General features: G+C 41.3%; 1 protein-coding gene across 2 annotated transcripts in view; it reads right to left on the minus strand.

The window, feature by feature from the left end:
* Positions 1-1,762: 1,762 nt before the first annotated feature.
* Positions 1,763-20,550, minus strand: part of flrt2 (fibronectin leucine rich transmembrane protein 2) — a 45,090-nt gene continuing 26,302 nt past the window's right edge. Inside the window, exons 1-2 of one of the 2 annotated variants that reach the window (XM_029425265.1) lie at positions 10,695-11,281; positions 1,763-8,342 (exon numbers count right to left, since the gene is read on the minus strand). In XM_029425265.1, the coding sequence (XP_029281125.1) occupies positions 5,916-7,898 (1,983 nt within the window). In that variant the 5' untranslated portion in view covers positions 7,899-8,342; positions 10,695-11,281 and the 3' untranslated portion in view covers positions 1,763-5,915. Of the gene's footprint in view, positions 8,343-10,694; positions 11,282-20,550 lie in introns of those variants that run through there. The other variant, XM_029425266.1, reaches the window with a different exon arrangement.

The following is a 20,550-nucleotide window of genomic DNA, read 5'->3' on the forward strand; positions in this document are numbered from 1 at the left end:
CACTCAAAATCAACACATATGGAGATACATGGTTTCCACTGGACAGAAAGGGAATGAAAAACTGTGATCTGAAAAATAAATAAAGCCATCAGATAAATGTAGTGGAGTAAAAAGTACAATATTTACCTTTTAAGATGTAGAAGAGTAGAAGCATAAAGTGGTATCAAATGGATAAAACTCAGTAAGTGCAAGTACCTTAGATTTTTACTTAAATAGTATGTGAGTAAATTTACTTATAAATACATTCCACTCATTGTGCAGAATAATGTTATATTATATTATCGTATTAATATTGCTGCTACATTAATGTGTAAATAGCATTTTACTGTTGTAGATTATTCTGGTGTAGCTGGTTTTAACAGCTTCTTACTGCTGAGTTGTTTAATTGGTCCCAATATGTTATATTTTATAAAAATATGATTTAATTTGTATGTAAAGATATATATCCCACAGGATTGTCGTGGAGTAGAATAATAAAGTAACAAAGTAACTGGTAAATGTATTTAATAACTTCTTGGTTCTTGGTTGTTACTATATATTTATACTTGCAGCTGCCAGGTGGAACTGTTGAAACTATTTTAAATGACAAAAATAACTTTAGCTATAAGAATAAAAGAGCTTAATATAAATTACGGTTGCCACATCTGACCTTACACTTGATAAAATGCTGTTTAATTAATAATTGCATGTCACAAACACACCGACATAATTATGTAAAGATGTGAAATGATTAGCATAATCTGATATTTCCCACTCATCCCTAACTGCATGAATTGTAACTGTGATACAATTTCTTCATGTATGTATTTATAAATAAAACACAAGTTGTGCAGACGGTTAAAGGTTAATAATAGAGGGACCCATCGTTCTACGCCCGGAGGCCACTTTTACAAAATAACAGGACATTATGAGCTTCGTCTGGACCTCTGTTGGGTGGTCTGGGGAACCTCCCCAGGCACCTTTTTTATGATGAACAAGCTCTATTTTCCTTTTTTTTGTTTAATGCAGTCTGGTACCTTTACAAGTATAAAAATAATCAATTAATTTTCATTGTAAATAAGAAAATGCTTGGCCCCCTATATAATTCCGGCCCGCGGGTCGTAAATTGAGAATCACTGGGTTAAAGTATCGTTTTCCCTCAGTTCTAGTCACCCACTTTGCCTCCACAAAAAGCCTACAATTGTGCAATAACAAATCACATTTTGACATGTGGGGGTTTTGAGAAAAACACCAATTTCCCGCTCAAAATACCCGAGTGGCACACCCTCTTGTGTTTCAGACGAATACATGTGGTTAATTGTCATAGTGAATTAAGATTGGGCTAATGTGGTTTTTTAGTGGGCTGGAGGTTGCAGAGGCAACATTGGGATGTGGTCATGGGGAGGAAATAAAGTTGGACTTTGGTAGGGATTTGGAGAAAGAGCCCATTCGGGGACTTAGTTGTGCCATACAAGTAGAATGAGAGAGTATCCTGGATTTTCTCAGCTGAACGCTAAGCTGCGGTGGCTACGCTAAGATGTCTCAAGCTTCCTGTAGAGAAATAAGAGGATAACTTGGCATGGTGTGGTGCAGCACAAATCTTTGATCCAAAATTACTTGTGTCTGACCAAAAATATATTTAGCTATAGGCCCATGTGTCGTGTACACACTCTCTCATCAGACAGCTTGACAGCTTGCCAGCACACTCATGTAAAAGACAAAGAATGTAGGATCACTCATTAAAGCACAACAGAATATAAACTTTCATTTCTAAAATAAAAAGGAGTGATCGCCCAAATCCAATGGCTCTTTTATTTTCAAAAAGCTTCACTTAAGTATTTACAGTTTGTGCAAAAACATTTAAAGGTTTTCAAGGACTTTACATTGTAAGTTCAACCTCAAGGCACATACATGGAACAACATCAATATTTCATCATGAGAACAGAAATTTAACTTTGGTTCCTAAGAAAACTTGGTGTGGATGGCCAACGTAACACTGCAGCGCCTCGATGAGTGTCCCAACACAGCCGTTGTACATGCACTGTAACTTTCCAGTCTTCTTCCTCTAAACTTTCCTGTACGGTTGCTCAAACTGTACCTCAACCACCACTGGGTGATTACTTGAAAAAAAGAAGTCCAAAACCCGGTATGATAAAAAATGAAAGGCTATGAAGCTAAATACAGTACATGCAAAAATCCTTGAATGAATGTTACTGGCTAATAGATATTTGCAGTGAATGTTTTGCCTGCAGGAAGAAAAGATGACTTTAAACATATTCAACCACTTGTGTGTTTTGTCTGAATCGACCTCTCGGAGATTAAACGTAATTATTTCAACATGATTCAATGAGCTTTAAGGGAAATTACTCCTCAGCACCCTGAAACAGTAATAATCCGACGCTAGCAGTCCGTGATACGTTTTGTTTAATTCCATTGGTCACGGCTCTGCAGCCGCATTCTTTCATCAAGAAAATTAAGAGTAATGTACGCTGCAAAACAACCACCAAAGCTCCAAAGCTTGAATCATTAGCCATGCCCCGCTTAAGGTCTGGCAGTATGGATGAACAGTCTCTTGTTAGCTACTGTGCGTCACGCTCCGTGTTGTTCTTCCTGTTAACACTGTTATTGTTGCTGCCGCCGTAGCTGCAAATTGTTGGAGAAATGTGCTTTCTTTGTAGCATTCTTGTTGCCGTCTTTTTATGTCTCGTCTTTTCTTCCTCCCACTAAACACTCTCTCTAGATAATCATTCAGTTCTGCATAAAAGGTAAGGCAAATATCTGTCTTCGTTACACATTCACAGACAGGGGAGATACGTTATGTTGCAACACTTTGACCCCCTTTTGTTTGATCAGCATGTGACTTAAAATAGGTCTTAACAAAGAATAATAAACAATATTTGATGTAAATGTTCAAGTGTTTCTGCGTGGGATTATGGTCAGCTGTGGATATTAGTAGAAAAAGGTAGAAATAAAAAGTGGAGATGCTTAGGTAACCACAGAAGATCTTAGTTTTGATCGACCCAACATGAAAGAAATATTAATCTCAACACGTCATGTATTGAAGTCTTAAAATCTTATTTTTCTTAAAACAACTTTAACAGCCAGGACAATGAGATCATTACAATTGTTTTGTTGCAAATGCAGATTAATATATTTTTCATTATTTTTTCACTTACAGGAATAGTTGACACTTTGACAAATATTAATATTATAATATTATTCACTTTCTTGCCAAGAGTTAGACGAGAAGATTGTTACCCAACATGTCTGTACGGTAAATATGAAGCTACAACTAGCAGCCAGTTAGCTTAGCATAAACCCCATGAAACAGGAGGAAGCCGCTAGCTTGGTCCAAAAATTACAAAACCCATCTACCAGTACACATACAGCTCAATAACTAAAACAACAAAGTGTAAAAATGACAGCTGTTTTCAATCTGTATGTAAAGCTAACCTAAACGGCCGCTGGTGGTTTATTCATATATAGGGTACAGACATTGGTATCAATATTCACATATAACCAAGGCAAGAAAGTGAATAAGAGTATTTCCTAAAACTGACCTATTGCTTTTATTGATCATAGATTTTGTATTTTCAACATATTTCCATTTGCCTCTAAAAGGGAAATCCAATAAATATGTCAAAAATATGTCCGTTGATTATTAAAAAGAAGCTTTTAAGACATTATATGACACTAAATGACGTGTTCAGACAGATTTCCTTCAGTCATTGTGTTTGTTAATGTTTCAAATGTGAACAGATTTTCAACACTGGGGCTGTGGAAGTCTGCGCACTACCTCAAGCCCACGTGATCGTGATCGGAGCTATTGCTGGAATTACAGTAAGTGTAGCTACTTGTGAGGTATCCCGACTGCTGAGGCAAAGCCTCTCAGAGATAATCTCGACACTGGAATAACTTGAGTAAAAGCCCTTAAAAATCTTTTCACTTAAAATGTTCGGCCTAGTTTGTGTCAATTCCCTACCATACATGTTTGAGCAGCTGAAACTGCACCTCTCAAAGAGTTAACATACTCTGTCTCCCAGCGTGAGCTCCACGCAGCCAAGTGAAAATAAGGTCTACATATTTTCTCCCTTTTTTGGTCGAGGATTATGAGAAGAGGGGGAAAGGTGGGGGCAGAAGGGTCGGCGGTGGGAATTCTTTAAGCTTGGCCCCTCAAAATAAAATCTTGTCAAATCAAATAAAGTCTTCTTAAGAAGTGCATAATGAAGACCTCTCACTGGCACCTCGCATGCAAAGAGCTGCCACCACAGTGCACAAGCTGAAGGGCAGGGAAAGTGTTTTAATTGAGCCCATGCAGGGAGACAGGGAGGGAAAGACAGAAAATGAGGGGAGATAGGGTGAGGATCATCATTGCGGGAACTAATGGTGTGAAGTGAGCAGGTGCATTGTTCAGGTTAGCGAACCATAAATGAATTAGACAGTCTCATAAAATGTACACAAAAGAGTAAATGATGAGGTGCTGGATGAGCTGCTCAGTCACAACTGTGTGCAGCATTGTGAGGATCCATGGGCGGAGCGCGATCCTATTGTAGTAATTTCCTAATTTATCAAAAAGGCTAATGAACGCTGGGACACGGTTGAAATAAGTGGGTGTATAATTATCGTTATGTGTGTGCTTCTTCAAAATTTGTTGCGCTCTTCACACACACACACAGGGAAGAACGGATTCCTTCCCTGTATGATAGACCACAGTGGTGAAAATCCATATCATTTAGCCACCAAACACAGAAAACACTGTTAGTTTTAAATGATTCCACATCATTAAGTAGCTCGATGAGCAATAATACTCTAAACAATGCTGTTTGAGCATGAGTAATGCCGTCTGGGTAATGGACTCCAGGGGAATGGTAGACGTAAAGTGATCTATGCAGCTTTTCTTTTTTCCTTCCTTCTCTCTGTTTGTCTTGCCCTCTGTCCCACACACGACGCTGAGGGAAACTGCCCCCTTGTGGCCTCACTTGCCAAAACAGGGGAAAAAAGAAGCAGAACAAATTAGAGAATTTCTTCAAAACGTTCTGCAAGTCTCAGCACATCCATGCACCTCATTAGGGACAAAAATCCTTTGTTCCTTTTTAAACTTGTGTTAATAATTACACCTCGTCACTAAAAAAACACACAAATGTGTTGAAAATGACATCCTTCTTTTTCCGAAAAGTGTCTCTTTACTAAGCCCACCTTTGTTCCACTGTAAACCAATAGAACAAAGACGCTTTTAGTGTTAAGGCACTTTTTGGAAATCTCAGTCAAGGCTTTTCAACAGCACCGATGACATTCTTCCTACACAACCGTCCACACTCGCTTCCATGTGATCACCACCTCTGTTCATTTCCTGCCTCACTTCCATTAATAAGAAAGTGCACTTCAGTTCTTTTCCACAACATACCACCAATGAACCAGTGCTATATTTCCACAGCGCTCTAATCAGCAGTGTTTGGATTTCCTGTGTGCTGTGTTGTCTTTACTACTGTTCTGTTGTACTTGGGAGAGTTTGCAGTGTTTCAAAGAGCAAAAAGGCCATATTTTGCTTCTGTGGATAGCAAAGGATCCCAGCCCTCTAAGCGCCCTCAACTTTTCCAAGGCTGACAGTGTCCATCAGAAGCTACACCCAGGTTGCCGTGATTGTACAAATCCATGTTCATGTACAGTACTGACCATTAAAACAATGTTCAAAACCCTGCTGGTTAGAAAAAAAGAAACACTTGTATCTCTTTTCCTAAGAATAAAAAAGATACACATATATCCACAGTATAAATTACATCGTAGACAGAACTTGGAAATATATATAGTACAGTTATATTTCACTAGAATGTTTATGTTTTTTGTTGTCTTCACAAACGGTGTATGTGTGTGTATTTATGTGTGTGTTAAGTGTTTCTTGTATGTGTGTGTATGTGTAAATACTATTTGCTGCTGCATCACGTGTGGCAGAACTCTGTACTGGGCACGTTGCTGCTCTTGCAGTAGGCTAGGCTGTTGTTACTGAGGTGACAGTCTCTAAATCCAATGCCCCCGTTGGGCGTGTAGATGGGCTGAATGCGGAAATCTCCCTTGAGCAGCTGCTCATTGTTCAGCGCCACTATCTGGAAACTGGTCTCAGTCATCTCCAGAATGGAGTTATCCTTCTTGGTTCCAGCCTCGCCGTAGTCGTCTTTTCTCCTGCCCCGGTTGTATTTCCACTTGGTCGAAGATGACCGGCTCTTCCTGTGCATGTGCCAGCAGAACAAGCTGAGCAGCGTTAACAGGATTATGAGCACCGCCCCACCTATGATCCCAGCCATTAGCAGCGTGGAGTTAATGCTCTCCTGTGGAGCTTGCTCTCTACCTGGAGGCTTGGTAGACATAACAGCCTTGGTCCTGGCCTCAGAGCATATAGTATCCTCTCCGGGCCTGTAGGAGTTAAGGGTGTCCAGCACGTGCACGCAGATCCGATACACGGATCGGGGCTCAAGGTCTGTGAGGCTTATATGCCGCCGGTCCCCGCTCACTGTCCTCTCCCGCAGTCCTTCGTTTATTTGGCTTTGGCCCCTTTTGATCCAAGTGACCTTGTAGGCTGTGACGGTGAAATAGGAAGCCCAGCTCACCTCGATACTGGTAGAGTTGACTACATGGAAGGAAATCTGAAGGGGGTCCTCATAAGGAGGCAGGGGCCCAGGAGGGTTGTTATGGATTGGGGGTAAAGGAGGGGAGGCGGATTCAAAGTAGTAAGGGATAGATGTGGTGATGAGGGTGGAGACCATGGTGGTGATAGGGGTGGTTGTGGGTGGGGGAGGGGGTGTGGAGCGGAGGGTGGGCCAGGGCGGCTGCTCAGCATCAACCGGGCACTCTATAATATCCAGCGTGAGCTCTCTGATTGCCATTCCGCGCACCTTTTCCGGACTCAGGCACACAAACCCTCGGGCGTTGATGGAGGAGGGCAAAGTCTTGAGCCACACCACCACCCATTTCACAGCACAGTCACAACGCCAGGGGTTATTTCGCACCATGAGATGCTTGAGGCTTGACAGGCCATCGAACACACCCTGTGTAAGAGTCTGAAGCTGGTTGCTCGAGATATCCAGTTTTTCCAGCCTGTTCAGCTCAGCAAAGGCTGCCACAGGGATCTGGTCAATCTGGTTCTCCTGCAGGCTGAGTTTGACCAGTGACTGGCTGGGTAGGAGGGGAGGAGGGAAGGTGAGTGAATTGCGGGCTAGGGCCAGCTCACGGAGGGTGGTCAGGTCCTGGAAGGTCCCTGGCGCAATGCCCTCATCCGTCAGCAGGTTCCCGTCCAGCAGGAGGCGTTGCAGACGTGTCACATTCTGAAAAGCCTCCTCTGCAATGTGAGCGATGCGGTTCTCGTCCATCCGCAGCTCTTTCAGGTCATCGGGAAGGCCAATGGGAATGCTGCTTAAGTGGTTCTTGGTGAGGAAGAGGAGTTTGAGGCTTATCGCCTCCCTAAAGGCCCCTTCTTCCACCCCCACTGTGGAGATGGAGTTATCATCAAGGTGCAGCTCTTCTAGTTGAGTCAGCTGGGCCAGGGCTGCCTTGGAGATCGTTTGGATATTGTTCTCCTGGAGATGCAGGACTCTGGTGTTTTTGGGCAGATTGATGGGGAACTCATCCAGCTGGTTGCCGTAGAGATACACAGTCTCCACGGTAGCCACATTGTGAAGTTCCAGAGGGAAGCCAGCATTGTTTATCTGGTTGTTGTGTAGGAAGAGGACCTTGAAGCCCTCCTTTATCCCCAGAGGCACTGATGTCAGGCTGCGTTCGTTGCAGTACACAAACGGTTTGTCACAACGACACTCTTCCGGGCAAGATGCACCCGGGCTGAATTGCATTTGGAGGCTAAGGATTACAGTCAACCAAAATTGCAAGAATGAAGCCCAATCTTTATTCCAGGTTCCAGCCAGAAACTCCATAGTGGAAACACAAAACAGGAAAAGGTAGACCAAAAATTAAAAAAAACTGGAAGGGATTTTAACTAATATGAAAATCAGAAAGGCAATGACGTATATATCCACCAAAAACCAGACCAACAAAAAGTCCAACTAGGAGAGTTCGGTAATAATGCAGTTAGCTGAGAAAACAGCAGGAAACCGTGGGAGTAATCCTGTAAATGCTAGTCCTCAGCTGAAGAGCGATGGTCTCATTAGTGGTGGCCAGTCCTCTGACTGACTCCATCCATGCTGAGACATCAGACCATAGCAGGACTCTTCACTCGATGCTCCATGCAGAGCTCAGCCAGGGCCAATTTGAAGCCACGCAGTAGAGAGCCACCGCAGGCTCCACTCGCCTGTCCGTCACACACTGCTGGTCCCCGACCAGAGCAGAGTCCAAGGGGGGTGACATTTGGATCCAGAGACCTGTGGGAAAACAAAGAAATGTTGGATTAGTATATTTAGGGGTGGCCTGTTTTTGGAAAAAAGGGGCCTCTCTTCTCTTTTCTTTATTTGACATACAAACATGCACACACACATACCAACTGTCTTTCCATCCCTCGCTCTCTTTCCCTCTCCCCCAAACAGAGAGACAGAGTCACAAAACATATCGTTCACTGCCGACGTCAAATTATGCACTGGCTATTCAAAAAAAAGAGACATACCATCTGATAAATATGCAGAACAGCTCATTGCACATCCGGTTTCACAGACATAAAGAAGGCTTTTATCCCTTTTGCTCTATCAAAGGAGGTAATAGAGGACTGCAAGGACACACACTCGCAGATTCACAGAGGTTCTGAGCAACATCAATGCTGCTTAATAGAAAACATGTTAAAAAGAGATAAGACTAATGAAGACATCACCTCTTTGTGTGAACAAGATATTTCCTAGGAAGAAAAAAGGGAACAGAATACAAGTGACGATTGTCTTTTTTCTGTCCGCTTGAGCAGACATTGTGGGCAGAGGTACAGGAGTAAACAAACAAGTGCTTACAGTAAACAGAGGTGATTGTTTTGCTTGTGGCCTAAGGAGGACGTTGTGATTACGTGTAGGCCTGAACACACCAACACCAAACTGAAGATTTAGGGCTGTGAAGTGAAGAGTGGAATTACAAAACAAAGGAGAAGACGTGGAAGAGAGACCCTGCATATCAGCTCCGCCTCTCGCTAGAGTGACATACACAAGCTGTCAAATGAAATGGGATTGGAAAATAATTTAGTCCCTCCACCTGTAACAAATGATCGATACAGGCTATTTTTCAGCATGGAGAGGGTTGTAATAAAGCACAAGGCCATTGGATTACAGTAGACCCCCAGATCTATTATTCCAAGTTTTATGACCCATCAAACCCCCCCCCCACCCCACACACACACACACACACACACACACACACACACACACACACACACACACACGATTGAACGATACTGGTTGTCATCGGTGGCTTTCAGTTTAACAGAAGCTCCACCCTTGTTGGATGACAAGCAATAATGGGAACGATGGGTTGAATGTTAAGCACAGGAACGGCCTTGAGCGTGGATTAGGCATCCTGCAGGGGTTTATCAAGAAACAGGAGTACCCAGTTAGCCACACTATTCCAAAAATTAAGAGAATTCTTCTCATTTCTTTAACTAAATTGCACATGTGTTAGGTCCGGCAGCCATGACAGGGAACTGTATTTTGTAAAGACAGGGAAAAAAAGCTCAAATGCAAAGGTAGTATGTAAAGGAAACCCATCTATTTTCCTTCCCCGGCTTTTTACATTCCCTGCGTTGTTTGTTGACGAGATGGAACCTCCATGGGCTCTTTGTGGCAGAGATGGAGAAGCAATCCTTTGACACACATCTGTGATCTACTTTTCTAAATTGAAAGAGCTAAATTTAATCAAATAAGCTTCTGGGGGTATAAGCAACCACATGAGGCGATGAAATGTGCTGCCACAGCAGCAGAATCAACAGCAGAAGGCAGCAGCATCAACATTATTATAGCTGCATAAATACAATGTCACCAAGAATCCACATAATAACTTAAAAAGGCACACAATATCAAGTTGGCCTTTACTTGACAACACCGAACCTGATGACCGGTGGACACGGATAGATCAAGGAGGGATAGTGACAGACATACTTTTTTCTCTTTTCTTTTCTTTAATTTTAATTTAATTTCCAGCCGAGTGAGCACAGTTTCTCACCGCCAGATGAAGGCTGTGATATGTGGCCAGGACAATCCGATTAGAACTGGATTTAGCGACAGAAACGCAATTAAAAGTTTAAAATGGATAGGGTATTTAAGAGGCGATAAGAGGCGGATCAGGTATACTTCAAAGCCTGCCCAGTGAGCGGTGTTCATTGGAATGAATTATTTCAAAGGGGGAATTGAAAACCGTGCAGTGCATTGAGTGTAAGCCTCCCCTTAAAAAAAAAAGTCAGGTTTTCTCCCGGGTGAAAAATGTGGAGCGGTGCGATCTGTAATGCAGTAATCTTTAACTCGATGAAATTAACCTACGAATAAATTGGCTAACTGTTTTAATTCATCTTAAAAAAGTCATTGTGAAGTGGTAAAACAATGTATTTGATTAAAGGATGCTTGGAGCCATAATAGATGAACACGTATTTGTGAATCTGTTTGATAGGTGTTTGGTTAAGAAAAGGTTAATTTATTCTAAATATCGTTCAGAATTTAATTTTAAAAGAATTGTCGATTGATATACAACTTAGGGCTGTCGTGTTTCCTTTATTTATCTTCAACTGTGTTATTGAGAAACATCCACTGTACCTTGGGCGAGCCTTTATCCATTACAAAACCCGCTACCGCGTTCAACTTTTCCCCTTTATTTGCGCCTCTGTCCTTCATGCAGTCCGGTTGTTTGCCTGTGCGTAAAGGTCCGTTCGGTAACGCTGTTGCGAATCGGTTCCAATCAGCAGCGTGAACCCAGTGAGTCTACGGAACAGCATATTTCCCCGCATGGGTCCCCTCGGTAGTGGCTGCGCGTCCGTCCACACCGCTGTCCGCACTTTTTGTGTGTGTTTCCCAGCTCCCGGGCGCTTCACAACGGAGCTTCTCCGCTTTAACTCAACACCGTCTGCAGCGCATGAGGAACGACGAAAGCGGCGGCAGGGTGATCGCAGCTCCCAGCTCTCCCCTTTCACACTGTGCCCGAACGGTAAGGACGCACTCGCCGAAGTGTCCGCCACGGGCCATGACGGCCAGCTGCGTCCGTCCGCTGCGCTGTTTTAGTGGAGAGCTCAAACTTGCCTTTAGTATCTACGCAGCTCAGACCCGAACTCCCTGCGAGTTGTTTTCTTAGATGGATTCAGTTGATAGTGCGACGTGTGTGCTCTGCTCACCTCTCTCTCTTCTCCTCTCTCTCTCTCTCTCTCCCTCTCTCTCTCTCTCTCTCTCTCTCTCTCTCTCTCTCCCCTCATATCCCTCCTCCCCTCCTCAGAATAAAGAATGCATCTCTTACAGCAGCTCCGTGATGGCTTTAAGCCCCAGATCGTCCATGCTGCCCTCACACTGCAGAAAATAGTTTGTCTCTCAACACACTTTATTCTCTACATGGTATTAGCCTGGCCTACCTAACCCCACGACCACGTCTGAGATCTCGTGTGCATTCTCCCATTCCCATTCCAGTCCCGTTCTCAATGAAAAATCACTCCAGGACAGAGTCCTTTAATGTTTCTGGTTATTTACAGACTATATCATTGGGGTCACAAAGTACCTCTGTTTGGCCTTATTAACTGTAGCTTTGTTGGATTATTTATAGGCCTGCTGTAAGATTTATTTAAGGGCCACTAACTCGGGTTCTTTTAAATTACTGCTGGATAATTATCCCCGAGTGAAAAGCACAGCCTCGTCTTTACTTCCTGTACTTTCTCCCAGTGATTTGAAGCATTTAGACCTAGCCAAAGTCATTTCATCTGACTACATTGCTTCTTCGCGCTAGTACTGATTCAGCAGTCCTCTGCCCACACTCTTCAAGCCGCTCACGCGCACACACCCGCGCGCACAGACACGTTTGCCTGCCTCTAGTTCTCACTATCTCAATAGTCATTCTCTTACACATTTTAAAACCCACTCGTACACACACACACACACACACACACACACACACACACACACACACACACACACACACACACACACACACACACACACACACACACATTTAAGAGATTACCTTTTAAAATTGCACTGAAATTAAGGTGAGACTGTGACTTTTGAAAGAAGTAATAACACAACCTTCTTCCAAATGAAAGGTTGAACTCAGTGTTGGGAGAGTTACTTTTGAATTGTAAGTGGGTACAGATGGCTAGTTACTCTGTTACACATGTAATAAGTAAGGGGACTATTTTATTGTATGTGGATTTGTGGACTTCATGACTCTTCTTTTGCTTGTGCCACTGTTAGACTACATTCATGCATTTTATCCTCAGTTGCTGCTGTTCAGTAAAAGTAGTCTTACTTAAAAAAAATCCCTTTTGCTCAGAAATTGCCGTATATATATTTATACATATACATATATTATATATATGTATATTTGGTGTTTGCTTTTTGACTGGTGTACTATCTTGGTAGGTACAAAATGACCAAAAATACAATTTCATTCAGTTATTTTATGTATTTATTGTAGTGATAGTGCCTCCTACTTTAGTATTCTGCGAGGACTTGCATTTGTGGTACCGACTGACATGTGGCTAATGTTACAAAGCTAGACTAACTTGACAGTTTCCACTTTCCGAGTGAAACACAAACTTAACGGCACAATAGTTCCAACTGAATGTTGAATGTTGTAAAGGGACAGACAGCTGATAGTCAACATTATATGGGCATGTCTCCTAGCAATGCTGCCTATCAAATGTCCCTTCTGCCATGGAATAATGCCCGCCCAGAGGCTTGAAGCTTCAACTCTGTTTCCACAAATATGTCCTAAAAGGTTTTATCCTTTTGAAATAGAAAATGTGTTCAACAGCCACAGTATCAATATATTCACTTACAAAAGAGAGGAGGATTCAAATAAATTAAAAAACACTAAAGCTGTCATGTTCTGTGTTTTCCATGTTTATAGCCAAAGCCAGGGTCAGAAAGGCACACAGCGGTCACATGATCCCCACGGGTCAGCAGGTGCACGTTTGCCTTTGATCTCCTCCTTCCCTTGCCAAATAGCATTAATGTAGCTCTTTGACTCCTGGTGACCCACTTCAACACAGATAACTCATGGAAACTTGGACAAATTATGTGGCTCCTTTTCAAAACCACCAACACCAGTTTGTCCAATCAGGCCGGCCAGTGCGCGTGCCGATTGAAGTCTTCTAATACCTCCACCCTCCGCGAGATGATGCGGTTGTTCTCGGTGTAAGCCTTTCATGTTTAATTTCTGGCTGCCACGTCCCCGGGACGGACGGCCGTTGCGCGGCCCAGTCCACAACATTTAATTCCTTCATAAATCAAGCTCCTGTGTGCGTCATGAATTATTGATTGAGTGACTTTAGAGGAAACAGCCTATTTTTATTTTCTCCTTGATGGACATGTTTAGCAGTAGTGCTCTCTGTTCCTAGTCGGTGCAGCATTATAGAATGTCTCTTTCTGGCACGCAAATGGGGATAAAGTGACAGACACTTACATGGGCAAAATAATGGCCTATAATGCAATATAACCAAGCAGCAGTTACATGTAAAGTAGACGACATTAGATTAAAAAAAGGTGACTGAATGTCCTTTAAGCTGAACAAATGAAACATCTACATGGTGCTTTCTTCTGGAAGCCTTGCTCTTAAGTTTGATAAGGATATACTGTATATATCTGAGGTCTGTATTGCACATAAATATTTCAGTCTACACCCTTCCCTGAAGTGGAAATTCCCCTTCCCTGCCTTGCCCAGAGACCTTCCCAGGGTTTTGGCGTGGCATATTTACTTTACACGCTTGTGTACCTTGATAAAAGTGCAGATACACATGACCCCCAAGGACATCAAAGCCTGCTCTGTCCATCTGCTCCTGTTCAGGCCCCAAACTGTTTTTAAAGGAATGGAGTGGGGAAATAATTCCAGTCAAATATGCAGAAATGTTTATCCCTTGGTTACATTAATTCTAGTCCCCGGAGACATCATTAGCTTATCACATTTCTTCCTGCATGAATTTACATCTGGACACTTCAAAGGTGCCAACTACATCAGTGTTTAAAACCCTGCCCGCAAGTATTGGCAGGATCTTTGAAAGAACTTACTGTGGCAAACCACAGTAATATTGCAAATCGCAGAAGCCGGGATATAATCAGTCCCTACCCTTGAGGTTTCAATGGCTTAAAGGAAAATGTGCTGATAATGTTTAGAGTGGGCGATCAATGCGTTCATTAATTTCTAAGGTGATGTAATTATGTTTACCCCCCTTGATTATCAATCTACATGCATCTAATGTCACAGCAGGATGCCAGAAGAGAGCAGCATATTTGGATCTGTATATTTTACTCATGGAGTGAGCTGAGAGGAGATGAGGGAGTTGGATGATTGCACCAAATCCTAAGCCCCTCTAGAACAGAATTCTTTTTTTTATTGCTCTATTTCTGTGAAAACAAATCTGGATTGACAGACACTGAACAATACAACAGTGCATATAGTACCAACACAACAAATACATTTTGTAAGAAGACATGGTATCTCACAAATGATGAAATGTAGCCATCTAATAGAGTGCTACAAGGATGACATTTGTGAAGGCCAACCAGGAAGTTAGCATCGCCCTGGTTCCTTTAACAAAAAGCCAATGGGATTTATTCATTGATATTTTTGATAATTGCAGAATATAAACTCTGGCAAACCAAAGTTTGTTATACTTTTGGTTCAGCAAGGTCCTTATTTTCCCAATGAACGTTTCTTTTATGATTTCTTTAAGTGTAAATGCAATCCCCACAAGTAAAAAGCTAATGCTAGGCTATATACAAACTAGACCAAGGTCGCATGACTTCAGCGTCACCAACGCTTAGATAAAGGCAGACCAGTGTTTGGCCTGATAGCGAATGTAGCGCACTCTCACATGAGCATGTGAATTATTGGGGAGGCAAAGTGAATGCAGTGTCCTGACTGAATGCTGCCCTGTGCTAATGCCAGGCTGTAAAAACACTGACTTGACAACAAGCAAGCCCCTGTAGTTCTGCTGAGGGAGGGATCGGTGAGAAAGAAGCAGGGTGAGAGGACAGGAGAAGGGGGAAAGAGCAAGAGAGGGGAAGGCAACGGAGGAAAGAAAGAGAAGAAAAAGAGGTGGTTCGAATTAAAATCGCTCAAAAGACGAAAGGAAGAGGAGATTGTGGATTACTGCTGTTTCTGACATGTCATCTTTGATGTAATGCCTCAGACAACTGCTGAGCAACGTATAATCGTTGAGATAAGTGGAGGCCATTTTGTTCTGACTCGTGCTGCTCTCTGCTATGAAAAATAATATGGCTTAAAGCAGCAACCCACCCTTTGTAAGGTCTTACTTTATTCAGCATCCCCAGTTTGTAATGTTCAGTGCAAGCATAGCAGTATAGCATGTTAAAACGTAGCCTCAGTTTGTCTTTCATATATTACCATTACATTACATTTACAGATCTAAGCATCTGATGTTTCCTAAATTAAATACTCAACAATCTCAACAAGAAAAACTACACTTTAAGAAATTGCTGTTAATTAAACAACACTATACTGTATCACGGTTGTGTACTGTAGTAGTAACATTGTCCAATTTAAGCAACAGCACAGAGACGCTGAACAGTATACTAATGTTTTAAGTTGCAGTACACTACAGTATCTTTTGGAAACTGGTTGTTGCAGAGAGAATACTGGAGCTCGATAAGAAGTTGAAAACTTCAGTTCGTAACTTAATTTACTATGAAAAAAAAAAAGGTGGAAATAATTTGACTTCCTAAGGTACGCCAGTTTTTCCAGAAGACGGGCTTGCGGCACTTCGGAGGAACACATGTGCTACACATCAACAAGAAGTCCTGCTTCATCTGCATAGAAAATAATGCTTAAAATCAAACGACCAGCAGGCTGTGTGATTTTAAAATGTCACTAATGAGGCTGAGATTAGAATACCTAAATATTTATATTTACGAGCATTTTAGAGTCACCTTGAAGGAGAGCGAGCTGATAGTATTAGTGTTAACATACAACTAAAACATTGATTTATTTCAAGAGTAAGAAATGACTATTACATCTTTTAATCAGGTAACAAAAATACATAAATTGAGTGATTGTGCTGCTTAATGCTCCTGACCGATCAGTACCGGTTAGTAACTTCTATAACCTTACGTTAGAGAAAACCCAAACCCTTTAAGACTACAATGTGTTCCTAAGACTTTCCATTAAGTCTCTGATCTTAGACTCTTCAGGCGCTTCATTGGTATCACTAGAGAGAGGAACAAAGGCCGTCGGGTCAGATTGTCCAGAAGACGTCCGCCACGGCCAATTCCCACGAGTCCACACTACCGAAGGACCTCATTGATCTTTAAATGGGACTTCGTATAGTTCTGTGAGTCTCTCATGTTGTTTTGACAGACTGACGTTGCCACAAAAAACTCCGGTTTTATCATCTTTAGAAGCATTGAGTGGGCATTGTTATTGCACATTCCTGATTTGATTAATGCTTTTGTTAGTTGCTGTTCTACAGTAACAACAAAGAGCGAGGTGATCTCTACCTGATCCAGAAGATTCCTCTTTGAATCAGGACAGACTCTTCCTAAAGTAAAGCATGCACCTACCTCACAGGACTCTCTAAGAGGTCAAACACGAGCCAACTCACAGGAATATTTAAAGAGATAAAGCAATAGTGTGGCTTTTTTTCAAAATGTTCTTTCTGATTCTTTTTCCACATTGCGGTACGTTTTTATAGATTTTAAACTGCTTTCTGAGAGAATATAAGCGTACCTTAAAGGATTCTTTATAAGTTGAAATATTTGATTTATGTATTTGAGTATTCAGCCCAATTGTTTGAGGTCGAGTTGGGTAAGAACTAGTGGTAAAGAAGGAGTTATTACTTATGTCTCAGTGTTATTCTGCTACTAAAACTCTATTTGGCTTGTTTCTGTAGGTCGTACAACATTTGTGTTGTTGTTATACAGTAGCAGCATTTATATTGTCTTTTTAAATAAAATGTTGTTTGGTTGATATCAAGATATTTATTGCCTTTTTGCACTATGTTTATTATAAAGCATGTTTTTCCACCAGATTTGCACAGAAAAATGAAGTTCTAATGATAATTGCATTTAAGATAAATATTGTAGATATTCAAAACTTCTGAATGTAGTTATTGTATTAACCTGTGTACGGTAAACAGTGAGAATTTAAAGAAATCTGCTAACCAGAATATTAAATAATTCGATAAATATACGACATTTAATTTTTACTGGAATGGAATACACTGAAATCGTTCAACAGTATGAATACTGCAGGATTACAGTAAGGTGCTCTCTGCTACAGTTGTGGGCTGTGAAGTAATTTCACATTCTGAATATTGAAGAATATTATAGGAAAAATAATTCACAGTTTAACATTGTTAGCCAACGCTTTCTGCTGTCTTTCCAAAATCATCAAAGACTCTTTGAACCAGATGAGAAAAAGTATGTTGCTGCACAATAAAATGTATTTTAGTCAGTTTTTTTTCAATGAACAGAGATTCATCCTCCCCAGAGGATGAGCCATACTGACTCAAGTGATTGCCTGACTTTTGTGCTAGCACCACTAACAGGTAGGTTGTGTTTTAGTGACATGTCTTCACAACTATTGGCTGAATTGCCATGACATGAACGTTCGTACATATATCCCTGGTATCCAGAGGATGAACCCTCATGACTTTGGTGATCCTCTGACTTTTCCTGTGGCACCACGAAGAAGGTCAAAGCTTCCACTTATTGGAATATCTCAACATCTACTTGATGGATTAGCATTACATTTAGTACAGACATTCGTCCTTCCCAGAGGACGAATAGTAATGATGCTATCGGTCTGGCACCAGGATGACTCTGGGGGCAAGGGCAACTATTTGGAGGTTTCTGGTGTAGCCAATGGATAATGGATAATATTGTTTATAGCCTGATTATCAACTTGCAACGCGAGAATGGAGGAGGAGTTGAAAGATGATGTCTACAACCGGAGTGATTTACAACTAGACAGTTTACACTCAATCAGCTGTATATTTGCTAGTTAAGACAAAGCTAAATCGTCGTCAGTCGTCACTCTAAGGTGATTACTACTCGGACTACAACCTGAACACTTCCGATACCAAACTCTTGTTCATTGCCTACAGATGCTGCATTCATATGCAGATATCTGTTTGTAGATTATGTATTCCGTGATCAACATCATACCTTCTAAACATCAGCATGGTTAGCATCTAGCTCAAAGCCCTGAGGTGCCTCGCAGCCTCACAGGGCTGCACGACTCCAAGTCTTGTTCAGAAATGGGCATAATATTTTTCAGATACTGCAACTTGAATGTAATTGTAAGGCATTAGAGGCACAGACTGGGGCTATCTCAATTGTTTATGCTTTCAACATCCGTACTTCCAGTTCATTTAAGTCATTTCCTCCATTTCCAGAGGTGACTTCAGACAGTTTCATGCTGTGTACATATATGGGTTCCTGACAAACAGTGAGAAAAAAGGTCCTCAAGATTTGTATTTCAAACATGTTTCTACCTGTGTAATAAGACTAGTTTTTTCACTGTGCTCTGTTATCTCCAAAACCTGTTGTTTAATTACCGCTGATGTTTTATTGCTTCACATTCACATTCAGCTTAATCCTCAGTGGAGCTTTTCCTGGAAATAGTGTTGTGTCATCGTATCTTAATTTAGTCAGATATTTATGAGAAAAAGATACAATGCAAGGTTAAGAAATGTGAAGTGCTTCATGTAGGGTTGTTTTTAGCATTAGAAGGTCTAAATGTGTGTTCTGAGAACTTCACAAAACCCCGATTTTCACCTTATTTGGTGAAAATGTGCAGCTACTCAGGATGTCCTTATCAATTTATTCACGCTATCGGTAAACTGCACAGCTGAAGTGAGAATGATGCAGAACTGATTTGTGAAAAACAGCGGTGCTTTTAAGGAGTCAAAGTAAAAGCACCCGTGAGACTGCAAACTTACAAGGGTTTGTCAGAGAAAGAACAGAAGAGGAGAAAAATAGACAGATGCCAGGAAGGAGTGGGTCTCAGGGTCACGCTAAAGATGGGCCTGATCCCACCTCCAATCCCTGCAGCTTTTCTTTTGTTTGAAGCCACATCTGGGCTAAATTTCCCCTTCTGACTTGAGCAAAGAGGAAGTCTTCTGGGTGGGAGGAAGGGGGCTCAGGGCCGCTCCTGCCTCCCAGGCTAAACTGTACAAATACTGTAGATCTATGAGTCACTAAACCAGTCACTGAGCAAACCTATAACCAGACTTCAGTGCTCATCATGGTGGACCTGTGACGACTGGAATGACACAGAAGTCCTGTCAGTTAAATGTGAGTGAAAGGGAAACGACAATAACCATCAGGAATCTAAATCACAGCACCTCAGAGAAAGATGATCAAGTTCATGAAAGTCTTCAGCATCGTGAAGCATTGTCTTAAACTGCACATTATTCTGCTGACTGGGCAAAATGTTAACCTGGAGCTTTGCAAACTTCCGTTTTGTTAAAACCAACAAACTATTTATGAGCAACAGCTCAAATATCTTTATACAAATAAGAACTGGTTTTTTTTGTTTATTTAATTTTTTTAAAATATTTATTTAGAACTTTTCCAGAAAGAAGAGACAAAACAGAACTTCTTCTTCTTCTTCTTCTTCTTCTTCTTCTTCTTCTTCTTCTTCTTCTTCTTCTTCTTCTTCTTCTTCTTCTTCTTCTTTCTCTTTCTATATGGTCATCTGTTAATACAGTTACATTCTGTTTTGAAAAGTATTTAGAGACAAATGTTGAACTGAAAATAAAAGTAATTGTGGGTGCGGTGATAACGTCGAGGTCATATCTGTTTAAACAAACTTGCTTATGATCTTATATCCGATTTTCTGAGGACTTTGTGAGCCAGGTTATACAGCTGGAGGATATCTCTTTGTTCCAGACCTTCACAATCATTTTCTTTGCATGACCGTTCCATACGGGATCAACAAAGTTTCCCATGGATAATAATAGGTTTGACATATGCAATAATTTAATATGAAATATTAAGATTGTACAGTGGCTTGTGATATTTCTTTGGCCAATCAAGTGACACTGTGTATATCAGTACACGCCCAGGGGATTTAGAGGGTATAAAGTCTTCCTCATTTATTTGTTCTGTTTGTTTGCTTTCTAAGAATTGTCCAACAATAATTAAATGAACGTGTCAAAGTAGGTTTTGTCATTCATTTTATAGTCTTCCATACAGGGCGAGTGCTTTACAGTTAACAAACAAACACAAGTGAAGACACTTGAGAGAGAACAGATGGCTTTAAAACAAACAATTGCAAAGCATGTGAAGTTAAACAGATAAATCGGCAACTTTCAAACAAAAGTAATAAAAGGCCACTTACTTCTTTTCAAAGAAGTAAAAAATACATATTTGCCGTACTGAAAAACAATGCGACCCCCACACAGTCGTGTGACCAGCACCTTGATTTGATCAGGACCTTACAGCTGTTTAA

This window comes from Cottoperca gobio, chromosome 24, assembly GCF_900634415.1.
Source record: "Cottoperca gobio chromosome 24, fCotGob3.1, whole genome shotgun sequence".
Classification (NCBI taxonomy): domain Eukaryota; kingdom Metazoa; phylum Chordata; class Actinopteri; order Perciformes; family Bovichtidae; genus Cottoperca; species Cottoperca gobio.